The sequence below is a fragment of the Belonocnema kinseyi genome, chromosome 4, assembly GCF_010883055.1.
Source record: "Belonocnema kinseyi isolate 2016_QV_RU_SX_M_011 chromosome 4, B_treatae_v1, whole genome shotgun sequence".
In the NCBI taxonomy this organism is placed as follows: domain Eukaryota; kingdom Metazoa; phylum Arthropoda; class Insecta; order Hymenoptera; family Cynipidae; genus Belonocnema; species Belonocnema kinseyi.
In genome coordinates, this window is record NC_046660.1 from 69846276 (window position 1) to 69870678 (window position 24403).

The 24403-nt window shown below is 30.2% G+C and overlaps 1 protein-coding gene across 36 annotated transcripts in view; it reads left to right on the top strand.

Moving 5' to 3' along the window:
• LOC117170504 (twitchin) overlaps positions 1-24403 on the top strand; it is a 182578-nt gene that overhangs the window by 82682 nt on the left and 75493 nt on the right. For 26 of the 36 annotated variants that reach the window (XM_033357240.1, XM_033357246.1, XM_033357254.1 and 23 more), the window contains 16 exons: positions 1444-1656; positions 5192-5236; positions 15572-15604; positions 19056-19197; positions 19280-19516; positions 19600-19736; positions 21094-21219; positions 21309-21453; positions 21530-21669; positions 21747-21891; positions 21981-22247; positions 22323-22676; positions 22758-22964; positions 23044-23352; positions 23423-24013; positions 24098-24403. In XM_033357240.1, coding sequence (XP_033213131.1) covers positions 1444-1656; positions 5192-5236; positions 15572-15604; positions 19056-19197; positions 19280-19516; positions 19600-19736; positions 21094-21219; positions 21309-21453; positions 21530-21669; positions 21747-21891; positions 21981-22247; positions 22323-22676; positions 22758-22964; positions 23044-23352; positions 23423-24013; positions 24098-24403 — 3397 coding nt within the window. Of the gene's footprint in view, positions 1-1443; positions 1657-5191; positions 5237-14852; positions 14892-15571; positions 15605-19055; positions 19198-19279; positions 19517-19599; positions 19737-21093; positions 21220-21308; positions 21454-21529; positions 21670-21746; positions 21892-21980; positions 22248-22322; positions 22677-22757; positions 22965-23043; positions 23353-23422; positions 24014-24097 lie in introns of all 36 variants that reach the window. The other 10 variants (XM_033357247.1, XM_033357272.1, XM_033357276.1 and 7 more) reach the window with 6 other exon arrangements.

Here is a 24403-nt window from a genome sequence, read left to right on the forward strand (position 1 = left end):
AATTTTCCATCAAATAATTGATTTTTTAATCAATTATTGAACTTTCAAGGCAAAATGACGAATTCTCTATAACAGTTATCAAATAAAAAATATGAAATTTTGATAACAAAGTTCATTTTATTCCAAAAAAGTTGAATTTCCAACAAAATACAAGAACTCGCAACCCAAAAGTTGAATCCTCAATTAATCTAACTTAATTTTTAACAAAAAAGGTATTTTTAACAAAATAGTGGAATTTTAACAAAAAGTTAAATTTTTGCTTAAAAAATAACCATTTCGACCAAAAATTGAATAGGTAAATTTTCAATTACAAAAAGATGAATTTCTAAACAAAATGTTTCATTTTCAACTAAAAAAGATTAATTTTTAAACGAAAATATTAATTAATTACCAAAAAAGACGAATTTTCAATCGAATTCAAGAATTCTCAAGCAAACAATTGGATTTTCAACTAAAAAAACGTTACTACCAAAATAGACGAATTTTCAACTAAAAACGAAGAACTTTTAAACAAAAAGATTAACTTAATACAAAAAAAGACGATTTTTAAATAAAATTCAAGAGTTCTCAACCAAAAAGTTCGATTTACAACTAAAAAGTACATTTTTAAACAAAAAGATTAATTTTCTACCAAAAACATTCATCAGCTGGAAACGTACTAAAAACTTTACTATATGTACTTTTAGGAAACAAAATTCTCTAAATTCTAAAAGCTTAATTTAATATACGTGCAACGTTACTTTTTCTGCCCCCCCCCCCCCACCAATTACCAACCGTAGGTTTTGTGAGAACCTCTCTCCCTTTCCCCCTAAACTGGAACATAGTAAAAAACTAACTAACCATCACAAAGGGGGATTAGGTCCTTTCTTTCCAAAATTAATTAAGAAAAAGTTAGATCCTAGTTAGTTAGGCATCCTAATACAGCATTATCCCAGGTATACCTTCATTACCCCGGTTTACGGTAGACGATTTCGAACAGAGATGAAGTTATCTTTGCTTGATAATTATCCGGACGACCAGAAAGCGATGATTGGCTGGCCCAAATCTTTCGAATATCTTGGCACTCGATAAATGCTTCGCGTAGAAAACTATTTTCGCAAATATCGCGCCATATCTCTCTTTTCCCTTGATTGCAATTCCCGCCCCTCTAATAGAGAGGCAGAGAGGGACGAAATGAAGAAAACGGCCTTCGCTATTTTTGGAGATATTACGACCACTTTTAGTCGCGACATGCAAACTGGCAGGTCACTCATCGTTCCTCTGTTCTGTTCTGTCTCATTGGTCTCAGTTTAATTTCCGTCGCGATTACCGTCGAACCATCCTCAAGTTCGCCGATCGGTTTCTCTCGAGGTCGCGCCACCGCTTTCAGTCGCTATTGCCCAACAAATTCTCTGCAATTTATCATATATTGGAATATCAGAGCAATTTTTCATTTCCAAATAGCCCAAGGTACCAGAGATTAAGGAACCTGAAATCAAGACACCTGAGATCAAAACATCGGACGCACCGAAGATCCAAGTCAGCAAGAACGTATCACCAGTTCCAAGCAGGAGGGGTTCGATTATTCCACCAGGAAGTGGTACCGGAAGTCGGAGAGGATCTCTTATACCTCCAGAAGAATTGGGCCGCAGACCTAGTCTTATCATCAGTGACGAGGTATGTTTTGTGGAAATTTGTCACAGGAAAGAGCTTATATCCCATAGGTGATTCAACTAGAGGTTCAAGAAGATACAAAAGAATTTTTAAAGATAGAATTTAGATTTTTCGAAATCGTGATACGACATTTTTTGAGGCGAAAACGAGTTAATTAAAGATTTCTTCGATAGAATATTTAATAAATAGAGTATTTATTAAAAAATGAGTTTCTGACACCAAAACATTTTTTTGGTAGAATATAAATTGAATATATTTTAATTCCTGCGAGTCAATTGCATAATAATTGCGATCTTTCTTCGATCTCTAGTTTGAACATTTTTATCAGATGAGCAATCTCATGGAAGATTAAAAAATTTCTCTTGAATCTCTCGTTATTTTAGAATTCAACAAAACGAGAATGTTCAACTGATTTTGTTTTTGGTACTCGATAGTCAATTTTTCTGTATTTTATCAGGAACTGATGTTCAATATTTTATTAAAATCCACTCAAACTTAAATTTTATTTACGCAAAAAAATGTAATACATTAATCTAAATATTTCGATCGAAAAACTAATTTTCTAAGAGAAATTAAATTTCTATAATGTTGTACTTTTTAATAATTGCATAAAATCCTTATACTTATTTTTAAAATCATTGAACTATTTTATTTCAGTGTTTTTTACATGAAATATTAGGAATCGAATGTTTCATATCGAAAGAAATAATATCGTCACTCATGTCTTATGAAAAAAAAACATTTGCTATGAAAACTTGTAAATCTTGGGAAGAATAATTATTTCAACAATAGTTTTTGTAATTGAATTTTTCGTTACCATTGCATTTTACCAATTTTCTAAAAAAATTTGAATTTGAAAAAATCATGCCTTATTTTGTTAAAGAAAAAATTCCGTATAATTCTACGGCTTTTAATATTCAATTTAAGTAAAAAAATATCAAATATAGTTAATTGTTTAAAAAAATATTTAAAATAAAATTGTTTAAAGGATTTCAGCCTTAAAAAAATTAATTTTAAAACTGGAAACAGAGTTATAGAGAATCCCCCCCCCCCCTCCCCCTGAAAAAGCCGTGAATGATAAAACTCAATCATTTTTAAAAATCGCTAAGAAGCGACAGTAAGAAAATATTAATTTGCACAATAAATGGTAAAAATAAATGTTTATTAAAAGTTTTAAAAATTACAAAAAAAATTAAGTTTTTTATATAAAATGACATCATCATTAGTAATATTATTTTGATTCTTAAAAACTTACAAAAACTATTTTCTTCAGAGATCTTATTTTTGACAGAAAATGTAGCTTATAAACAACAAAAATCATTTTCTTCTGCGTTTTTTTCACTTAAAAAATTGTAGAGAAAAAAAAGTTCACCAAATTTCATATTAAATAGATAAAATTTTTATTGCGAGGCTTTTATGGTTCATAAGCTTCAGTTAAATATTTAAACACTATTTAAAAAAAATTGTTGTCAATGTTTCTTTGATTTTTGACAAAAATTGCATGTCAAAAAGAAAGCAACAATGTAACATTTCTTTCGTAGCATGTATATAAAAATAAGCCTATTCTATTTAATGGTTCAAATATAATTTTTAGAGTATATATTTATAGTTCTTTAAAACCCATTCTTGTATAAAACTGCTCTTGTACAAAAATGAATAAATAAAATATCAAATAAATATCTCTCTGGCACATTTTTCCAAATAATTATTTATTTTATTTTTAATTGAGACTGTTAAAAATCTATTACTATTTACAGCAGAAATGAAAATAAAATAAGCAATTTTAGCAAAAATGGGTTCAGAAGGCCCCTAATTATATATACATACACACACTTACAGACGCATTATTTTTAAACGTTTGATTTATAAGAACATGATTCAAATACCTGAAACTTATGTTTTTAATCTAACTAAAAATTGGCTTAATTTAAAATTATAAAAGTTTTAATTGACTTATTAAAATTCAAACTAATTATATTTTCGTATTCAATAAATTTGCATTGTAAATAAGGTCAAATATTTTGGCGAATACAAAATTTAGTGATAACACCAATCTCTTTTTAATTAAAAAAAGTTTAAACAATCATTTCTTGAAGCAAAAATTCAAAAGTTTAAAAAATTAATTTTTATTTTCATTCTTTTTCATCTTAACTTAATATTTTCAAAATTTAGAAGATTGCGTTAAACATTTTTCTCAAAATTAATTCGAGATATTTAATAGCAGAAAGTAAAAATGTAATTTCCATATGAGAAATGAAACCCAATATAACATTTTTTGGAAAGTGATAAATTCATGGAACAACATGTAACCAAACCAAGTACAGTGATTTTTTTTGTAAATATATTTAATAAAAAGCGGATAGAATATTCATCTAACTTGAAAAATATGTAGAGAGTTGAACAAGTGATTTCGACATAAAAGTAACGATTTCCCGGTAGCTTTACACACAATACAACGAAGAATTCTTAACATTAAAAAAATTAAATAAAAATCTAATAGCTCCAGGAAAAAATTTCGATCCAATTATTTAGTATTTACTTTTGGATGATGTTCGAGTACCAAGTTCGAAAATTTAGAACAATATCTAATCGCCTAAAAAAGGGCCAGATTCGTAGCTTGTAGAAAACGAGATATTCTAGTTCTAGGTTTTTTTTTAGTTTTGATTTCGTAGTTCAGAAATCTACTCGTGAAGTCCTTATAGGCATAGCCAGCAATAGTAATCTAGAGAACCAGTGAAGTCCTGACCTTTTTTTGAAAAAATGTGCCTTTTGAATGTTTAAATATCGCAATAGATTAGATTCATTTCTCCCTGTCTACGTTACATTATTCTTGTTGCTGTCCCTTGTCTCCAAGTCAAAAAAATAGCCGATCTCCTTATCTGCAATTGAATTCCAATATTTTATTTGAACAAGTCGGACTTCGGATTTCTTCTGCCGGTCTTAAAAAATTTTAACAGGTACAAGAAGTTCCTGGCTGACAGGAGGAAGAGAAAAGTGAAGAAGATGAAGATATTGACTCATTAATTTCCCAATTACATTTTATTGACTACTCGTTTAACTTGCTCTTCTTTACTTCACACTTTGACTCATTTAACAATTTTCTTTCATGCACAGAAAAAACAGTGTGTAAGAAACGTTTCAGGTAATGGGTGAAACGGGGTAACGTCCAGGTAAGTAGTTGATAGAGGGGTAAAATCGCTATGGCAAAACAAAGATTCTCCGCTGGACGCCACTAGACGGCACCACGTTACTTAACTTTTTGTTTTATCATGGTGATTTCAACTCTATTTCAATTACCTATCTGGATGTTACCCCGTTTCACCTATTACCTTCAACGTTTCTCACCTCCAGGTTTTTATTTTACTTATCTTTCGGTGTGGCTTTTCTCAAGCATTTTGAAAGTAAAAATAAAAGGATGTTAAGTAGATTAGGGCAAGTTGAACAATAAGTTATTATTTACAAAAAATGTATATTCTACACACAACCACACACTCATGTACGCCACAAGCAGCGTTGCTCATAACGATTTGGTTCATAGGAGAATAGAAGGCTGCGCCCTGGCGAGGTGGTGGATGAGCGCAAGGTGAGAAACTTCTTCAGTTTGAAGAAGAAGCAAATGATGCCTCGTCTGCAACCTTCTTCAATTTACTTCACTTATCAAACAATGCACTTTTTTGACACTTACTGCCTTCTCACTCATAGACACTTACAAAATTTACTTCTATATCTTACACAAGCACACTTACTCATTCAAAAAGACCATTTGTCCTTTCTTAGATTTTGGAACAATCGAGGGCCCGGATCAAAGAACCAGTTATAATTTTCTGGTTTCTAGAGTGTGGGTTTTATGATCCGGGCCCTCAATTTTTCTTTTCCCTATAATAGTGTTATCTATTGCAAATTTTTTTATTCCTAATCGCGAAATTTTAAAGTGACAAATGCTCCTTTTGTTTGTGCTTGCTCGTTAATACTTTTTACAATATCACTCATCGACGAATTTTAACCAAATATGCACGAGCTCGCACGTTTAGTTACTGACACACGGACAAAATGAATAACAAGAATTGAAAAGAAAGTAGTGAAATGATAAATGCATTTCAAGGGAATCTGAAAGACAATGAAGATTCTTCATTAAACTTTTTCTCCGTGTCTTCACACACTCGGTAAATCTTTTTCAGCTGCCTGAAATATAAATTTCTCTTTGAATTGATATTGGTGGATTTATATTTCGACAGCTTACCATAGGTTGCCTCATGAAATGCTTCTTTTTAGATTTTATGAAACCTTTACTTGATTTTTTTCTTTTGGCGAGAAAAGGATCCCCTATGTCTGCCAGAGTAAAAAACTATATTTAGAGGTCGCTGTGATGGTTTTTGTGCCAAAATTCTACTTTTAAATGTTTTTAAACTTTCATTTCTACCGTTTTAACTATCCCATTTTGTACAATACAGGAAATTTTTCATCAAGGTGCCATGCGACCCTAAAAATTTGTTCGTTATAGAAATACAAATTTTAATTGTGGCTCAGCAACCTGTAGGTTGCATTTTAAAATGATAAAACTTTTAGAAAATATGACTTCCTTTACTGAGAATTTCTACTGTTGGAAAAAAATGAAGGAATACTTTAACTAAAATTAAAAAATAATTTTTGTCGAAGAATTAAAAAATTGTCAAATTTGTGTAAAAGAAAAGTATGTGGTACCTTATTTGCTACATGTAATTGAAAAAAACTTGTTTAAAAGATTTTATAACATTTCAGAAGATTTTCAAACCCATTAAAAAGAATCTGGATGAGTTCAGATCATTTTTTTACTTTTGAAAGATTCTCCAAAAATTTGGGGAAAAATTTAAATCAGTTAAAAAGAAGTTTTGGAATTTCATAATTTTTGCAAAGAATCAAAATATTTCAAACATTGAAAAATTTCCCAAAATTTTTGTAATATTTTTAAATTTCTGCTAAACTTCTACAAATTCAAAATATTGTTGCATAATAAATTTTTCTGGAAAAATACTTTTTTAATTGAAAACTCCACTATTTTGTTGAAACTTCGTCTTCTTCAGTTAAATTCAGCTTTTTTGTATTCAAAATCAAAATCTTTATGGTTGGAATATTACATATATCATTTTTCGTTGAGAATTCATTTTTTTGTTTTAAATTCAACTATATGGTTAAAAATTAACTTTTTGTTGAAATTGTGATTTGCCATATCTGAAATTATATTTATATATACTTCAAAAAATGGATGAACTTAAAAAATAAATAGTCATTCAAAATAGTAAAAAAATTTTTCTGTGAGTTAAGTAATATCTATTTCTTGAAATTTTGGTAATTTAAAACAAGTTTTTCGGTAATTTATTATGAAAGAAAGAACATGATTTTTCAACGAGGAAAGCTATCGCTTCTTAAGAATTAAAAAAAATGGTTTGATATGAGTAAATCGTGGCTTATTTTTGCAGTGAAAACATTTCTTACAACTCTACTGTTTCCAATTTAGAAAATAAGTAAATAATCTTGAATTTTAGTTATATAAAAAAAAATCTTTAAAAAATGGTTTTAACGTCATTTATCTAAATTCAGCCATATTTAAAAAATTGGCAAGAAGCGATAGAAAGTTAAAATTCAGTTGTAAAAAATATTGTTGAAATATAAGATTTTTCTAAGTTTAAAAATCGTCTCATTAAAAATAATGTTTTTTATTTGAATTATCATCATCAGCAATATTATTTCGATTCCTACAATCATAGAATATACATTTGTTTCAGACATCTAATTTTTAGGACGACAGCTACGTTAAGGGTGTTAATATAAACATTAGAATGTTTTCATAACTTACCAAATTAATGATCTCTTGGTACCCTAATGAAGAATTTTTTATATTGTGCAAGAAGGGATAACTAAAATTGTAAACATGAACATTTAAAAAGTTTAAAAAGTTGAATCGTCGGCATAAAAACCTCCATAGTGATTTCTAAATATTACTTTTAAAATCTGGCAAAAATACAATTAAAAAAAATTTCCGATTCAAGGTTTTAGAAAATATAAAAAAGGGATTTTATAAGGCACCCTATTTTTCAGTTACGAGTAATTCTTATTACTTCTAAATTTGAATTTGTAATTTGAAAGACCTTCATATGATACACTTTTTGGATAATTAAATTGAGATCGAACAAGATTGGCGATATTTTGGTGAGCCGGATGGCAATAAATTGGCGCAAAGCGATGAGATTCCTAATATTTATTGCTCGTAACTATAGATCGAATTACTGTTTACAAAAACAAGACAAGCACAAATTTACTAGCTAAGTGAGAAATGCCAACAGTGTCCCCGCAGCTAGCACGGATTCGAGCTGAGTCGGTCTGCATGCCGAGATTACTAGGCGCTCGTCATTAGAATTTAATTCATATTAATCAAAATACAATAAATACTTGAAAAGTAGATCCTTGAATTCATGCGTTGCAAGTTGCTAATTAAAAAATTCAAATTATAAACTGCCAGTTGAAATTAAACTGGAACAAAATCAAGAATGGGTGGAGGAAAATCGCATCGTTAATAAATTCGCTCTTAAAATTTAATGAAACTATTTCCACAAATAGAACCATTTTTAATCCACAAGTGCCATTTGGCACGTGCCGGTTGTATGACATCTCTGAATGAACTGCTTAATCAAAAATTAAATTCTATTTTTAAAGGAATTTATCAATTTAAACTGTATATTGGTATCCTTCATTAAATCATAAGGCAGATTGAAGTACTTTGTTTATGCGGAAATATTGTATTAATTACATTAGTTAGATTTTTATCTGGCTAATAAACTTAAGGGAGAATTTAAACGTAATATAATATACCTTTCACTTTTGAACCCCTCTTTTTATTATTCATACGTCATTTTATATCGAAATAATGTTTTTATTCCAAATTTATGAAACAATTACATTCGTTTTAACATAGCTTCGATAAAAAAATTAATATAGGCACTTTTTAAAAACATTCATTAAACGCTTAACTTTCAACGTTTCAAATTAAAAATAATGCAGCGTTTTTTAAAATATGTTCACTCCATACGTCCTTCGGGATCAAATTTCAAATTATTAAATTCTAAAGGTTTCAATTTTTAAAATCTTATTTACCAGGCTATTGGCTTGTTATTGTTTAATTTAGAAATGTTCAAAATTTTAACTGTTATTATTTTGTTGTCTTACAATTTTTTATATGCTAAATTGTACAATTTTGAATAATTTAAGTTTATATTGTTAATTCCGAAATCTGTAGAATAACGGTCAAATTCCAAATGCACAGATAAATATTTAATGTTGTTAGATTTTAAAAGATTCAATTTCAAATCGTAAAGCAGTTTTATAAGAAATTTAATTTTGCATTTTCGAATGACAAGCATTTTCTGCTGCAAAATTTTGTAATTCTAATCACATTCTACTTTAAATTCATCAGTTTTTTAAAAAACTTCTAGCCCAAAATGATTAATTCCTCAAGACTCGATATTTAAACTGGTTTAATTGCTAAAGCTTAACATTTGAAACTGTTAAATTTTCGAAAGAAAAAAAATCATTTTCGCAAAATTAAGAGTATTTAAAATTTTAGTTTTGCTTAAAAATTTGTTATCTAAGCCTATACAGCTTTTGACCTCATTAAGATATTAACGTTTTATTTCCTGACATTCGTAGATTCATTGTACAATTTCGAAATCCACCAGACATTCTGTAGGTTTTATATAGGCCAAATCATTTTTGTGGCCACGAGAATTATTTTGGAAAAATTGATATTTTCAATTTTACTTGCGAGCGATGCAAGATATCATAAAAAAGCAAGAGGTATTTTTTGTAGAAATTAAAAAAAAAAATTTTTAATATGTGGTAAGCACAATTATTGTTTGAAATCTTGCGACTTTTTTCTATGTTCGACCCTAGGATAGAATCTAAGGACAAACATTTTTGAATACCTTAATAATTTAGCAAAATAGTATGGGGACTTATCAATTTTCCGAAAACGTCGAAATTTTTTGTTTGTGAAATATGTTCATCAAATTGTTAATATTATGAAAATTAATTATTATATTATTATTAAAATATTATTTAAATTATTCAAAGATTATTATTATTAAAATGATTAATTTTGAATGATTAATTTAAGAAATTATTTGAAGCTTTTACTCGTGTGATTATACTCAGTTATTATTATTATTTTTATTATTATGGAAATAAACAACTATGCACAGTAGTACATAATTGGATTTTTGTGGGCAAATCAATTTACAGGTCACAATTTACATTCGATTCACACGTTATGTTGTTTCTAGATATAAGCTGAATAAATTCCTCAGTGATCCCTCGAGGCCGATTTTTTATTCTAGTTGAAAAATTCTACATAAGCAATAAGCATAGAAAAAAGGTTAATTTCAGAAAAAAAGATGGTTTTAACCCGCAAAGAATACGTACTTTCTAATTAAATATATCTCACTTGAGAATATATTCATAATGTTTCTTTATAAAAGTAACAATTCTTAATCTTTGTCAATGTTTTGCTACTGGATAACACTTTTGTAACAAATAAGAAAAAGTATCGTGAGGAAAAAGATATTTTCCGTCCTGGAATGAAACATCAGAGTAATTATTTATAAAATTTGTTCATAAAAATTAGTTTTATGTACTGCAATTGCAAAGAATTGATTGGCATCGACAGTTAGAAAGCATTTTTTCCGCATTAAAATCATTTTTTTCTGAAAATACCTTTTTACGTTTTTTGTTTACATAGGATTTTGCAAAATCAAAAACCGGCCTCGTGGGATCACTGGGTACACCTGTAGTTGCCTGCGTTATTTATTCGATTTGGACGGGTTTTTTTTTAATGAAAGGTTTTGAACTTCGAAAAGATTTGTTTGGATTTTTTCGTAAAAAAATTGGTTTTTAAGATTTTCAGATTTATCAAAAAAGGTATCTGTGCTAAATTTTTCTAGAAATAATGTCTAATGGGGGAGTATAACTTTTTTTAAAATTTTGTCACGTTATAAACAAATTAATGAATAACAGCTATTTTTCGCGATTAGCAATGTTTTGCTCATTAAAATCAAGCATTTTAGTATAAAATGTGAAAGAGTTTCATTACGAATAATTTAAAAAATATGCTATTTGGCAATTGTTTAAAAAAAATTTATAAAGAAATTTATATTTGAAATATTTTTTACCAAGAGGCTCAATTTTTGCACTAAATCAACCAAGAATGCCTTTCCAATGATTCTTGGCTTTAATCATTTATAAATTTATAAGAATTATAAATTATTTAAGCAATTTTCATAAACAACTACAGAGTTTAGCTATATTTAAAAGAAAGGTTCAATTTTTCACGGAATCAACTAAAAATTTCTTTTTGATCATTTCTTTTTTACTATAATTTACGAATTAACAATAGGGCACGATTTCGATTCCATAAACAAACATTGAGCGTATTTGTTGAAAAATAGGTAAACCCTGAATTTTTTATTGGAAATTCTTTAAATAATTAATAATTCAATTGAGTTTGTAAGTATCATAGTCATTGAAAGGATATTCTTAGTTGATTCTTAAAAAATAAATTAAGCCTGTTCATTTATAAATAGAAAAACTATGAGTTTGTTTATGAAAAATTGTTTAAAAATTGCCGACAGCATTTTTTCCAATAATCGTAACGAAAAGTTAATTTTTCACCGAAATCTGTTTTCAAAAAATGGTACTTCTAAAAAGTGAAAAATATCAATTTTGTTGTTAAGTTAAAAATCAAACGATTTTTTTATGAGAAATCTAAATGCACAAATCCTTTCGATATTTAAAATATTTCATTATAAAAAACTTCAAAATCGAATAAATAGTGTAAGCTAAAATTCATTTGTCCATAGAAACTTTTTTCATCCCACTGTGCGCCAGTACTGTAGTACCACTTCAAATTATTAAGTTTTAACCTTTTAAGTTTGAAATTATTTAACTGTAAACGATCTGGTAATTTAATTTGTTAATTTGAATAGTCTCTGATTTTGACAAGTCATGTTGTGATAAGTGTGATAATTTTTTTGAACTTCAAATCTTGGATGATTCCTACCTGAGGAAAATAAGGCTAGAGGTGTGATTTGTAAATCCATTGCACTGTTAATGATAATATATCGCGTCTGCACTTGCTTCAAGAAATAAGGCCGTAGTGCAAATGTTGGCCAAGTTTATCCTCTGCGAGTATAACGAAATGTCTGGAGTGCATACTTCGTCTGTACTTCAGAGTAAAAGCTATGTCTTCGGAAACGCATGTTGGGCTGTCTGATTTGTCAAGCTAATTAGAATAAATTTATTGTGTCTTTAATAAGGTAAATTTTGTATTTCAGAATGAACAGTAGTTGCATGACTCTGTAGAAATATTTCCCTGACAAAAGAGTATCGCCACTTGTCAAAAGTATCATAAAACATTCATTTTATAATATTATAATCAAAGTTTTAAATTCCTTTCCAAAGAAATTGACACGAGAGTGAATTGCAGAACGGTAATTCTATCTTAAATTGGCATTAACAAGGATCGTTTTAATTTTCGCGATTTGGCAAACGATATTACCACAGTTAGTGCTGCTGAAGACAGCAGCTGATGTTAACAAGTGCTTAAATTGATGTTAACAATGTGTAGACAAGTTGTCAAACTGGCATCCTTTTTGTAAAATGCAGTCTACCAATCTATCTAAATGAATTCGAAAAACTATACTAATAAATTTGAACTATTCTCCTTTATCTAAAAGAATAGGTGAAACGAAATTATCAAAAATTTCGATCTCATTGTTATTGAATAACTGATTGGTTGCATACTGCCTGAATGTGACTTTAGGTGACTGTTTTCATTTCGTTTTTCTGAATTTTCTGAAATTTGGTAAATCGCAATGTCAGAATAACTTATCTTAATTTTAAAAACTTATTTATAGACAAAATTTAGATTGTAAACGATTTGTTAATATTAAAGGCGACAAGTCCGTTCTTAACTTTTTGACCAAATATTTTTAAAAATTGACAAAATGATTCTATTCCTGCCCCCTAATGCAATTTATTTCTGAATGTTTCTAAACATTATTGATAAAAGAGAACATCGTAATTAAATTTCTTTTTAATTTTGGGAAATATTTCTGTTCTTAACATTTTTCCACCTCACTGTAATTTGTAAACTTGTTCTCACTTTAAAAAAAAAGGAGAGAAATTAAATTAGGAATGAAAACTTAAGAAAAAGGAATTTTAAGAAATCCTAATTCATTATAAAATTCTGTAGAATAAAAACAAATTTCTTAGAAATATTCTAGATACTTTTTCTACAATTCTAAAATCTTCGAAAATCTTTTTGAATTTTTCGAGAATCCTACGAAAATTATATTTATATCATCTTAAAGCAAATAAACACAAAAACTAAAAAATAAATAGTTATTTCTAAAAAAATGTATTTTGCGTCCTAAAATATTTTTCACTTCAAATTATAATTTACCTAACATTTTTTTTGTACTCGACTGACAAATGTCTTTCGTTTAAAAATTCACAATGTTTGTTGAGAATACGTTTGTTTGAAAATTCATCTCTTTTGGTGGAAATTTAATATTTTTAAATTAAAATTGCAACTTTTTGATTTAAAATTAAAATATTTTTTTATCAAGGCGCAGTATTTTTTAAATTCGTCTTTTTGCTTCAATTAAAATCTTTTCGATTTAAAATTTAAATATTCTTTAGTTTTCAGATCAACTATTATATTTTCTGTTAAAAATTCAACTTCTATGGCTAAAAATGTAACTATTTAATTATAAATTAACTATTTTGTTTTGATTTTTATTTAAATTCTGAAATTTTCAAACATCTTTTTGTATTTCCTCAAAAATGTTAGGAGTATCATATTTATATAACCTAAAAAAAATAAATGGTTATTCGAAGTTTCTTATTTTTATTAAAAAACATTTTTCAATTCCAATCGAAAAACTTTCCCTGCATAGCACGCATTTGATGATGCTAATTATGTATTAAAAAAACATGGTGTAACGAAATGTCTTGAAAATCTCTCACTCACTGTTGTTTCAATTTATTTAAAAATTTTAATTTAGTTAAATATTATTATATAAAATATTATGAAAATATAATATATTCCAAATTTGTTTTAATACAGATGAGTTTTCTTCATCTATCAACAGTTGAAAATTCCATTTTTAATATTCTTCAATTGCCAAAAGTTGAATTTTCAACATTTTAATTTTCTTCTGTTTAAATTCAAGAAAAAAGTTAATTTTGTATTAAAAACAAGTGTTTAAAATTTCATATTTACCCAATTTTTCATGAGAATTTAATAAAGAAACACTTCGAGTAAAATGCCTAATAAATGAAGAATACTGGGTTATTTAAACAAATTCAACCCTTTCGAGTGCAATACGACTTAGTACTTAAAATAAGCAAATAAGCCATAATCGCGCGCATATCGCACTTTTTTGTTGGTTAGTAATGCAAAAATCTTCCAAAATTATTTTGTTGATCAAATAAAAAATAACTATATAGTAACGCACATTCAAGGATACTTTTCGAGTTAAACTCATGACTGCACTTTCAGAGTCGTGACTCTTGGCCGACATTAATCACTAAGCAGGAACATTTAATTATCCTAATCATTTAAAGGGAACGGTTTAATGAGAATGGGAATGGATTCGTTTGAAATCCAAAAGTAGGATTTTGACCAGTAGCACGTGTGCCATATGTATATATATATATATACAGTTACGATCAGAATACTATATCACAATTATATCACAAAAATACTATCACTAATCTAATCTCTTTTTATCATCAAGGAATCATCAAAGTCCCAAATCGCACAGTAGAAATCGAAACACTGATCCTCGAATAGCGTAGAATTTAGTGGCCATCTCACCACTATCCTCAATTTTTGTAATATTCTTGATCATCAAAAATCATGGTTATCATTATTCTTGAGTCATTTGTAGCGTTTTCGTCAATTATGATGTTGCGTTATGTAGCTGCGGTCGTTATTAGAATCTTGAGCAATATTGAATTAAAATAAATGAAATTATTGTGTATGAATCAAATATTACATACGAAAAATTTGCTCGAGAACAAAATGGCGATCCTGGCCGCCTAAAAATGAAGGTATTTCCAAAAAAATTCCGCAAATTCCTTATGCTCGTCTCTGTGATTTTCCACAGGTGGGAAAATTACGGCCCGGCGAGGTGTTAGATACTAAGGTGAGATTTGTGTTCGCTATAACACAAAGCTTACCAAATCACCTCCTGCAACATATTTTGCATCTCATTTTCATTCATTTTCAACCTTTCACACTCAGTCATTCAGACAATATTTACTCAATTATTCTTACCATCAATTTACTATTACAATTTTTAAACAAATTTCATCTCTTGAGGAAAAGACTGTACTTTGGAATTAATCAATTTTGTGGAAAATGTATTTTCCGAAATTTGATATACAGGAAGTTATAGTTTAAATAATATTTTCCTGAGATAATTAAATTCTCAGACACTTCCATGAAATGGATTGTAAAAAAAGATTGTTATAATTTATTTACTACAACAGATTTTAGAATATCCTGATCATATCACCATAACCATCGCCATCATTGAATTCAACATGATCATTATCACATTTGCAACATAGAAGTAAGCAGGGTCTAAAATCAAAAAGCTGCTGCCGATAATAATTATATTAATAATAATTAAGACCTTATAATTATAGCCTTTATCGATGCTGCTGAAATCGCTGCTACCAACGCTATTAATTCGCCTATTTTTATCAGGATATTTATATGTTTCGATGAAACGGTAACATCCAAATATCTAACCTTTCTTATCAATTCCTACCTTTTTTATCAAACGTATTTTTGACAAATTTGTTTTTTCCCGGAAAACAGAACCGCGGGCGACCTGGTGAACTGCAAGATAAGGTTAGCCACTGTAAAGGTTTTATTTTTCAGCACTACATGTTTTTATTATACATACGTGTTTATTTTCGCAGAACTTTTCTGCAATTCGTGATTAATATATATTTCTCATTTTGGAAAGGGACAATTGTATATATTTATGTGTAGATCGAAACCTTTTGTCTTAAATTTATGTGTCTTCTGTAGAATATTTGAATGTCGCACCTATTTATGTTCAGACATGACGATTATTAATTTTTTTTCGATTTTTAATTTCTTGAATCAAAATATTATCGGAACCAAATTTATCGTGGAATAATTTAATGTTCGCGTGTATTTTTTCATGTTTTTGTTTACAATTTGTATATTTTATCGTCATGTCTGCCTCCTTTGTATATATACCTTTATCATTTGTAAATAATCATGTTGTTTATTATAACTTAGACGTATCTAAACGAATCTCCCTATACAGGCCGCCACTAGGAAAAAATTTTATTAGTGTAATTATCCCATTCCTCCTTTTCCATTTTGCTAAAAAAGCATTTGAAAACACTATTTAAAATTTCAAAACGCTCAATGAAACCATAACTCAATTTTAATATTAAACACTTTAATTCAAATCTATATTTTTGGAAAGACTTCAAATTTGTGGATAGCTTTTTGTAACATAATTCAAATTTTGTATCCATTTATGAATTCCTTAAATCCTGATAACTTGAAAATTAAATTCATTTAATTCTTATCATTTTTATTTCATTTTCAATTTTTCTACGTTAAGTATTATTAAAACATATTATTTAAGTTTTGAATCGTACAATTTAAAAAATCGTACACTGTAAAATATTTCAATATCAAAGTTGTCCAAACTTTCCAGTACTAATTAAAAAATAAATTGTTATATTGTAATTCCTTTAGTTGAGAGTGGTCTAAAATTGAAATTATTGAAATTTAATTCTTCAATTTCTAATCATTATATTGAATTTATTGAAACGTTTTTAATTTTGAAAATCCATATCACTAAAAGGAATCGATAGAGTATTTCCCAAGTTAAATAACATTCTAAATGGCAAGTACATAAGCTTTCTATTTCTGAGTAAAATTAAATTTAAAATTACAACTAAAAATACAAATTATTAATTAAATATAGCTTTTTCTGCACTGCTAAAGAAAGAAATATAAATTAAAAACTTACAAATGCCTAATAATTATAACTTAAAAAACAATTATTAAATTATCTCTGGTTTTTAACTTAAATCTTCTAACCTTTTAACAAATTTAGCTTTGTAAATTCATAAATAGCAAAGCTTCTACTTAATGCTAATTACCAATATTTCCCAAGTCTCAATGACTAAATTTATTAATAGAATCCTAAATCTTGATATCCACCTCGCCTATCCTTTCATATTTTATTTCACATCTGGTCACTAAACCGTGATATAAAAGTCTCTAGTAAAGTCATCCTCACACCTCTGCTATAACTCTTTTTAATTAGAAAACTGCAATGTGGTGTGGGTGTATCTGCCATCGAAAGAGAAAATATTATTATTCCACTTATCACGGACTTCATGTGCCTGGCCAGAATCCAGAATCTAATTTGCAGCTGATCATAAAATCAGAGCATGGGAACATTAATTAATACACACTTCTTTATTTCACCAGCCAAAATACCCCAATTCGTATTTGAAATGTAATTCAAGAACCAACAGAATAACAACCAAATTTCAGTAATGATCTGTCTAATTATCACGTCGATTTACAATTTATTGTATCAGTTTTAAATTGTCATTCCTAATTAAACCAGCTTCCAAGGATTTGCAACATCGATGATTCATTATAACGAAATGGATGAAACCGTTAGTCAATTCGGTGCTCAGAATTAGGTAGAATACTATCCTTGGTCCAAAACCAGAATAGCCTAAGATATAAATTATAAACCTTTAAGTTATCATAGAACTAAAATTAATGTAGCTCATAACTGACAGAAAATTAAAGAAAATTGGATTGTGTGCTATTCAGTTGAATTCCTGATGGTATTCTAATTGTATAAATTTCTTCACACCACATTGCGTTGACAACTCTTAATGTAATTTAATTCAAAACTGCTTTAGATAATATGTGCTTTTAGTATTCGTATAAATTATTCGTGAACTGTTCGACCCTACTTTTGTGTTACTATCCATATCTGAATGTTGCACCTCATGTACATATCCACATTTATCATCTGATTCATTTTCATTGACAACTGATTTATATACATGTATATTCGCACCTTCATCTACCATTTATGTCATATAAACTTCCGTGTTTTCACGATGGCGTACACATGTACACGACCGTCCACAATACGACTGTACAACGTATTCCTGGTTATATATATATTAATTAACATACCCAAAAACATACATGTCTTACCGGCTACGCGTCCTCAAGGGAATCCATTTGTCTCGTTCAATTTCAGTGTTCTGTCTAAATTCCTTATATCTTTCTTCTCATGAAATTTTTGTTATGCACCCCTTTGAAAAATTCAACGTCTAAAATTTAGACATTGAGTTTTTCAATTATTATTATCCTCTAATTCATTAAAATCAATTTGTTCTTTTAATTTTACATTAGGTTGCTGTTCACATTCATTATTATTTGAACAAACATTGGATTTTTTCTGAATCGTTTTATAGTAAATAATGTGTAAATATACCATGCATTTAAAGATTATTTTAGCATTTCCCAAGGTACCAGTGGCACTCTATTTGGTATCTAAGAATAACACTTTTAATTTGACTAAAAATTTCAGGATTGCTTCATTTTAAAAGATGGCTTGAAGTTTATTAAATTATTGTTCTTATTTTATTATCACATTACTCTATATTTCATTGAATATGTTTTATGGAGTAAATAATGAAACGGAAGGCCCTTGAACTCGTCGTGGCCGCACATCACAAGTATACTGATTCCCCTTGTGCTAACGGAAGCACCCTCAATCTTGATAATACGACCTCGATAATATTTGTAACTAACGATATCAGCTACATCATAGTGGTTAACAAAACTTATTCATCATAGTGACTGACAAAACTTATTAAGTACTTAACAAGGCAACCCTAACCTGGTAGAGTGATTAACCCGATCGATAAGACGATCTATCAAACGTCCATAAGACGTGACTAATGGCAATAAACTTTGGATTTAAATGACTTTTGCGATTGTTAGGATTTTTTAACAGTTGCTTACAATACTGAAAACAATATTTTTAATTTGTTTAGCTCCTTATGTCTATTTCTCTTGTTGAATCTTAAATTTATCATTTTCATGTAATACCCATATGTTTAGTTTTTAAAAAGAAATGTAAGGTAAGTCAGAGTTGTCTGTCAAGAGGTCGCAAAAGTCATTAGTCTTCTCGCTTTAGGCTTCCTGGAGAAGCTTCTATTTGGATAAAAAATTTCAAATTTGTCTAACCATTTGATTTATGATCGATTAGCGACGTCGTAGCGACGTAAGAAGACTCAGCGTGGCGGATCTGGAGAGTAGAATCAATCAGCCAAGCACACCCCTTAAAGATGTTGGAAACCCAGGACCACCTCAAATCACCGACTACCAAGAGTCGTATGCTGCTGCCGAAGGTATAATTGTTATGAACAATTTAAAAAAATGGATCCATCCCTATTATTTGGATTTCCGAAACTAAATTTTTTGCCTTTGTAGGAGAAACGGCGTACATCAATGTCGAGGTTGAGGGTTCACCTGCACCAACATTTAAGTTCTATAAAGGAATCACCGAAATTGTCGAAGGAGGTCGCTTCAAGTTCATCACAGATGGTGAAACTAAAACAATTATGCTCTGTATTAGAAAAACAAAGCCCAACGATGAAGGTACCTATAAGCTCGTTATCAGCAATATTCATGGAGAGGATTCTGTCGAATTACAGCTCTACATCTCCGGTAATTTGAATATTTTAAAAAGGATCTTGATGAAGAAAGATGGTTTCGTTTCAGATTCACAAAATAAATATTTTTAATTTCAGATTCTAGTGGAATGGACTTCAGAACTATGCTCAGAAAGTCAAGGTACAAACAATGGGATAAAGAAGATCCAGATAGGGAGAAGGTTGATCTTAAAGAAGTTGAGAAACCCATGCCAGCACTCAAGAAAGTTGAGAGGGTATGTTTCAATTTATATTTTAACCTTCTTAATTATATCTTTTTCTCGCAGAAAAAAATTCAATTTTTAAAGATTCAAACAGGTAGGAAGGCAACTAAGTGAGTTTAGAGTATATAGATCAATTGTTGATAAGACTAAATAAACTATTGTTCTTGTTCCCCTTTTCCGATCTTGAAAGTCTTCCAATGTTGCAGTTCATTCTATGTAGCACGATTCTGAGCATTTTGTTTCAATAAATGTTCCTTAGGGTAGAAAGCACGACAAGTGACTAACTTTTAATAAAAATAATTATTTTCAGAGGATGTAATAAAACTAGGTATCGATATTGGAGTTAATCTATCAATGTATGAATAGGTTTAGGTTTTGAATAAATGTCTCAAGGCATGTCATTCGCTAGAATTGTATATAACTTGGTACACTAAGATTTTATGTTGCAAGGATTTTGCTTTTATTATAGTTTTATTTTTTGTGTTTATGTCATTTCCCCTTCCACTTTCATTTAATTATGTTATGTTACTGTTACTTGTTTCCATGTGTCTTATGTTCACATTTTATTTTAGTCAAAGGCATATTTTTTATTCGAAGATGTTATCTAAGCACTAAGACCACTTTTGGCATATAGTTAGAATCATTTATCAGAAAAAAGAGAAATTGGTAACTACGAGTATGAACGGTTTTATTCTTTTTAGAATCGTAGGCTATCATTGGCCGAATTAATTCCCGACTGGCCAGTTCTGCACCACATCAACAAGACGGAGGTTGGACTCAACGCCCATTGTCGGTTTAATTTGTCTAAATGTGCTATCTATTTCTCTCTTAATTTGCATTTTGGACAATATTCTTTTATAATTATTCAAACTATTTCCGTTTCGATTAATTCACATTAAAATTTAACGACTTAATTTCAGCTCACGAACTCGTAATAAAATAACACGATGGCTCACAATTTCCCAGGACAACACTCACTGAAATTCAATTTTCGTAACTCTTCTCACTTCCTTCTATTCTTGTATTCTGCCTGCATCATGGAACTTCTTCTATCATCCAGAAATAATTTACTGTAGTCTCTTCAGTGTGGTTGCTTGATTTGTCTTCGAGATTTTTTCACTATTGGATAGAATTTAAGACTGAATCAAGTAAAATTTTATCCAGTATTGGAGAAATCGATCATTTATTTCTAAAATTCATTCTTTTCAGGTCGTTCTTTTGATTTTGGGAATTTTCTAAGCGACCAGTTTTATTAATCTGAAAGGTTTTGATGATTTTGAACTTCATACTTCTTTTGAAACCCCGTAACTGATTTTTGTAAGCTTGGGTTTATTTTAAACATAATACTCAATTTTCTCACTAACTTTAGAAACAAGATTCCTTCTTGAAACCACTTGTGGATAGACATGCCAAGGAGGGTAAAGACAAAAAGGTCATCTTTGAAGCCAATTTCTCAAAGCCAAGCGCCAAAGCAAGATGGTTCTTCCGCAAAGATGTACGTAGATCGAAATTCCAAAGTCTAGGTATTAAATCTTTAATTTTACAAAGACTATTAGAAGATGTTAATGAAATTATTTCTTTCAGGAACTGTTTGCTAGCGCTAAATATAAATTTAAGAACGAAGAAGATCTTTACCAGCTCATTATCACTGGACCCAAAGTTGATGATACTGGAAAATACACACTTGAAATCGGCGGTATTTCCACTACAGCCTTCTTAACAGTCGATGGTAAGAATCTAAGATTTCGCAAATAATTTAATCTGAAAAGTATCTTATTCTTTAATTGTTGAATTTTTTTATTCAGAACCCGATCCCACCTACAACTTCACCAAACCATTGTCGAAGAAGTCAAGTGGTTTTACGAAACATGAAACTCTCCTGGAATGTACAATCAGTTCCAACATGGCTAAGGTTGAATGGTTCAAAGAAGAGAAGAAACTGGAGGTAACGTACAATTTTATACGAAATATTCTGGAAGAGTTAGCAAATTGAATAGAAGACTCATCAACCTATTTTTACAGGATGGTGACGTATACAGCATCTCCAAAGATATGTCGGGCGTGTGTCGATTAGCAATCAAAAATTCAACCCTTGAGGATAGTGGTGAATACTCATGTAGGATTTGCAAACAAACAGACAAGACTGCAACCATTCTTACTGTTGTTGGTAAGTGTAAACAATTTTTCAATTTCTGATTCCTGAATTATTTCTAAATGTTTTACAGCAATATTAATTCGGTTTGTATTTGATTTAAGAATATCCATACAAGTTCGTGAAGGTATTGAAGCATCAAACAGCAACAGAAAAGGAGACGATAACTTTGCTCTGCGAGCTTGATGATGCTGCTGGTGATGTGAAATGGTTCAAAGGAGATCAAGAAATTCAGTCTGATAAGAGGGTACAAGTCAAGGAAGATGGTCGAAAGAGGAAGTTAATAATTAAAGATGCTAAAGTCACTGATGCTGGAATGTACTCCTGTGTTAGTAACGCCGACAAAACAGAGGCGGAACTCATCGTTAATTGTAAGTATATTAGATACACATTTTATTTGAAATTGGGTAAGCGAGGAGCACATTGTTATTTCTTCAAATTTTTAGATTTGAACCGTTTCAACAAGAAATTGAAGGACACAACTGCCATCGAGCGAGAGAAGCTCGTTCTTGATGTCGAACTCCAGGATCAGACAGCACCTGCTGATTGGTCATTTAATGGAAAGAAAATCGAACCTAGTGATCGAGTGGAAATCAAAAATCTAGGTGGAGGAAAACATCAACTTGTTTTCAATAAATTAGAGATGGAAGATGATGGTGAAATAACTTGCGAGAGTGGAGAGCTGAAGAGCAGCTGCAAACTCACTGTCAAAAAGGGAGAGAGCAAACCAATTCCAGAGATTCCTGATAAAGTTGAAGGTCCATGTAGTGCGCCTATCTTCTTTACTGTGCCTTTCAAAGGTAAAATATATCCTTCATAAGCCTCTTTTTGACTTTTTCTCTTCAACTTATTAAAAATATTTATTTTTCTACTTTTACTAGTCGAGGGCACGAAACAAACACCGATAGAGGCTAAATTGATGAAAGACGGCAAAGCTTTACCACTCAAGGATGTTGAGATTATTGTAGGTGAAGATAAGATCACTTTCAAGATCAAAAAGCCCCAGCATGACCAGTCTGGCGTTTACCAAGTCAAGATCAGTAACGGACAGGGAGAGGAAGTGAAGGATGTCTTCGTCAACATGCAAGGTATTGGAGACTTGATATTTTCATTGATAAATACTTACAATCAACACGAGGCAAACAATAATATAATTTTATTTTACAGAGGTACCATCTCCACCACTTGATGTGGAAGTCAGCGATGTCTTTGCAACCTCGTGTGTTGTTTCCTTCAAACCAAGCAAGGACGATGGTGGTTCACCAATTATAAACTACGTCATTGAACGTCTGGACATGAGTTTAAAATCTCAGTGGGATAGCGTAGGAGAAGTCAAAGCTGGTGAAAAGTGTTCCTACAAAGTGGAGGACTTGGTCACAAAGAAGGAGTACAAATTCCGTATTAGAGCTGTGAACAAAATTGGATCCAGTGAGCCTGGCCTTTTCGCCAAGCCTGTTTTGGCAAAGGATCCATGGGGTGTGTATAACTACTATTTTTTCTGTTCTATATCTATTTTTTCAGAATTAAAATCTACAAATATTTACAGACCAACCTGGAAAACCTAAAAATGTGGAGGTAACAGACTGGGACAAGGATCATGCGGACTTAACATGGCAGAAACCAGAAAACGACGGAGGTGCCCCAATAACGGGTTACATAATTGAATACAAAGAAAAGTTTGGCAAAGAATGGGTGAAAGGTAAAGAACTCGAAGGTGAAATTACCAAAGCTACCATCGATGGCCTGAAGGAAGGTGCCCAATACGAATTCCGAATCCGAGCTGTCAACAAAGGTGGTCCAGGAGAACCATCAGATGCAACGAAACCAATAATAGCGAAGTGCAGATTCGTGAAACCATACATTATTGGAGATAGTCTAACCAATCTTGTTGTTAAGAAGGGACAAGTAATTAAATATGATATCAAATATGCTGGAGAACCAGAACCTGAGGTTCACTGGTTCCTTGGAGAGAAAGAACTGGCTCAAGATGCAGCTGAGAGACTCACAATCGATAAATATGAACTGAACACTGTGTTAACTATTAGAAAAACAACGAGACCTGATTCTGGAAAATACAAACTTGTCTTGACAAATAGCTCTGGTACTTGCGAAAGCATAGCTGATGTTGTTGTCCTAGGTAAGTGCGAATTTTACATTTATTTATATTACTTCGCATTTTATATGTTTTATTATGAAATTGCTTATCGAAATCATTCCTTAGATAAACCTTCAATGCCAAGAGGTCCATTGAAAGCGGAGGAGGTTCGCTCTGACCACGTTACAGTCAAGTGGAACCACCCTGAAGATAATGGTGGAAGCGACCTCACCGGATACGTTTTGGAAAAAATGGATTTGGAAACTGGACGCTGGATTCCAGCAGGAGAAGTTGGACCAAACGAGAACACCTTCACTTTCCAGGGTCTGACACCAAAGAAGAATTACAAATTCAGGGTAAAGGCCGTCAACAAAGAGGGAGAGTCAGAACCACTCGAAACTGAGGAAGCTATCAACGCTAAGAATCCTTATG